This window comes from Branchiostoma floridae, chromosome 2 (assembly GCF_000003815.2).
Source record: "Branchiostoma floridae strain S238N-H82 chromosome 2, Bfl_VNyyK, whole genome shotgun sequence".
Lineage (NCBI taxonomy): Eukaryota > Metazoa > Chordata > Leptocardii > Amphioxiformes > Branchiostomatidae > Branchiostoma > Branchiostoma floridae.
The window spans coordinates 33,991,838-33,994,857 of record NC_049980.1 but is presented as its reverse complement, the minus strand read 5'-3'; the positions used below and the strand labels follow the sequence as shown (position 1 = coordinate 33,994,857).

The 3,020-nt window shown below is 39.7% G+C and overlaps 1 protein-coding gene across 1 annotated transcript; it reads right to left on the bottom strand.

Moving 5' to 3' along the window:
* Positions 1 to 7: 7 nt before the first annotated feature.
* Positions 8 to 2,892, bottom strand: LOC118409215 (soluble guanylate cyclase 88E-like). The gene is made up of 5 exons (XM_035810084.1): positions 2,725 to 2,892; positions 2,379 to 2,535; positions 2,147 to 2,256; positions 1,751 to 1,837; positions 8 to 1,580 (listed from the first exon to the last, which is right to left on the bottom strand). Exons 1-5 carry the CDS (start codon positions 2,890 to 2,892, stop codon positions 1,275 to 1,277), a joined length of 828 nt encoding a protein of 275 aa, XP_035665977.1. The 3' UTR covers positions 8 to 1,274.
* Positions 2,893 to 3,020: the final 128 nt, after the last annotated feature.

Sequence of the window (3,020 nt, the reverse complement as noted above, 5' to 3'; positions counted from 1 at the left end):
ATGCATACATTGTCATGACATCGTGTGTTGTGAATGAAAAACATATTTTGGAATTGTACAGCAACCATTGTCTGGTAAAGACCAAATTTAACGTGTTGTTTTTTTCATGCACGTAAACGAACAAAACAATACCCTGGGCTGTTTACCCTTAAATGCATTCACATCAAAATAAAGAATGATTTATAAGGTCCATCTTTGTCGGATAAAAGTAAATTGTAGCTTCATGTGATATTTAGAATAAGTCTAGCCCATTGATATTCACAAAATAGCGTTAGCTAACAGTGTTGGAATGTCAATTTGTCGACCTTAAAATATAAAAAAGAACATTCATTCCTGGATGACTTAGATACTCTTCAGACATCGAGATGGCTTTTTGTCGGAATACACTGTTCCATTACATATTCCATATGGTTAGTGATGAAGAGCCAGACACCAGTAAATAACTGGGTTAGAACAAAAAGAAGTAGAACGAACTTTCGCAGGAATTATGAAGTAGGATTATGGACCAATCACAGGTTGGCGAGTGACCAGATTGAATGAGATCAATTGATACGCCGGTAGAGGTGTAACCGTAAGGGGAATTTACCTTGAAAAACGGTGCCAAATCACCTGTCAGTCTGACATCATACTTAGCAGAAAATTCCATCACAAATCCACGGGAGAGATGATATTTGTGATGATATTGAATCATTTTGAATAAAGAAATATAAATTACAATAGCTCTCGATTAAAAAATGAATATGAAACTTTGAATTTGAATTTAGATATTTTGGAGGTTGACGCCATTTGATTGGTCATTTCCTAACGAATCTTGATGTCAAGCATTTTTTATTGTTGTGGAGAATATATATATATATATATACTTTTAAGGGTAACGAACATATATTCGTCCCCAGAAATAACCGATAAGAAGGCCGAGCTATATGAAGCCAGTGGCCATGTAAGGAAACTTCGTACTCATTGTGAAAATTTGTGGTTTCACAATCTCATCCTCTCAGTGGCAGTCACAGCACGGATTTCTGTTATTATCAGCTTTGTTATTGATCAGGATTCCTTGTGTTTATAAACACTTCTTACAGACCTCTATTAGACTAGGCTAGCTAGCGATGAGAAATTAAGACTTGTGGCTAAAACCTTCTGTTACGTCGAATGATCAATTGTTAATTTGATTTAATCCTGTGCATTAGACCTATTTATATGTTGATTACAAACTGAATTGTGTACATTAATTAGCAGGATGAACATAGTTCAAAGTATCTTACGGACGTCACTTGTCACATCAGACTACAGACCTGACTCAACTTGGTACGACTACTATGTTTCGTCTCAGGTTGAAGAACGTCTTCGCCACTTCCATCCAGGAACATGTCGTTGTCAACCATGGCCCTCTTTCCTTCTTTCCTGTTTTTCTTATCTTCTGAAGCATCCTTACATTTGTCTTTGGTCTTAGGCTCCTGAGCCGCCAAACCCTGAGGAGCTGGGATGATGGTGGAGTCGGAAGAGTCTGAGTCGAACTCGGCGTCCTCATCCTCATTCTCTCGCCGTATCTTCAGCCAATAGGTCTTCATTTTCCCTTTTCCCTGCACGTAAGAGCGGAACAGCATTTGGTAAGGGCCTTATAGAATACTATGTGCTGTCTCTCTCTCTTTCTCTATTCTCTTTCTGTGCCTTTTGTTAAAATTTCATTGCAAAGCTAGCAATGCAATGTATGGAATAAGTAAGAGAATAACATGGCTAGACTGTTACATACCTTAACAGAAATCAGTCCCCTCTCTTCAATAATGTAGGATGTCTTTAGGTATCTCCTGGCTGCTCCGGTTATCTGGATGGTCATTGGCTGTTGAGTGATGTACAAATATTGTAAGTTACCAGTGTCGTTATGGTGAAGAATTATGGACATATTCCTAGCATATTTTGCGTTATATTTTGGATTCCAGGAAGGCCTGGTGAAAGAAGGGCTTTAAGATAGAAAGTACAAAGCTAGAAATAAGATAAAGAAAGCAAAAAAGGAACAACATGGGCCCAATCACAAGGCGGCCCAGGAAGTTTATTAGGGAGGAGTTTAGTGCCAGACTGAAGACGGAAACATCTCCTGTAATAAGTATGGAGTAAAGTCATTATGGTGGGATATACAGTAGATACTGACCGCTCCTGTGCTCTCCATTCTGGACGCTGTGTTGACCGTGTCACCGAACAGACAGTACCGCGGCACTCGCAGACCCACAACACCGGCAACAACAGGCCCAGAGTTCATTCCTAGGACAACACAAATTTTCTGAACTTAGTAACTTACAATAATGCTGTGCTACGTAAAATTTCTTTCAAATCACAGCGTCAACATTTGGTAAAGCTGTTGTAAAGGCCTCTGCTGTCCATACCTATCCTGATTTTGATGGTTTCGCCGTTGCATGGGTCACTCAGCTGCCCAATAGCGTTGAGCATAGCCAGTGCCATGTCAGCAACGTCAAAGGCGTGCGCTTGGGTGGGGATGGGTGCTCCAGACTCAATCATGTATTCGTCTCCGATCGTTTCCACCTATGGAATGTATACATTTCTGGTGTCACAGTTATAATTTGCCGTCTTCAAATTAAGTAATACATCAACAGCTAGACACACTTGCTAAATTGTAACACAATACTATGTTGCTTCAGCCCAATATATCAAATTCAAAAGCAAAGTTTATGTACAAATCTATAGCGAGATACTACATTTATAGGAAAATACCTTGAAGACATTATACTGTTCGGTCAGATTGTCGAAGATGGTGTAGGCATCGTTGAGAAGAGTTACCAGCTCCATAGGTTTGACCCGGCTGCAGATGTCCGTGAAGCCAACAATGTTGGAGAACAACACGCTCACCTCTTGGAAGATCTGTGAAACAGTACCATACATTTTTTGCATATCTAGCAGCACGTACACATAAACAAGCGACGCACAGCAACAAGGGAAAACAGAGAGTTCTGTATAACAACTTATCTACCTATGTGCTGTTCTGCTCTTTATAAGGATAAGGTACAAAT

Coding starts and splice junctions, on each gene's coding strand:
- LOC118409215 (XM_035810084.1), bottom strand. CDS start 2,892: ATGTATGGTACTGTTTCACAGATCTTCCAAGAGGTGAGCGTGTTGTTC. Junction 1,838..2,146: donor GAATGGAGAGCACAGGAGCG/GTCAGTATCTAC, acceptor ATCACTCAACAG/CCAATGACCATCCAGATAAC. Junction 1,581..1,750: donor GGGGACTGATTTCTGTTAAG/GTATGTAACAGT, acceptor TCTTACGTGCAG/GGAAAAGGGAAAATGAAGAC.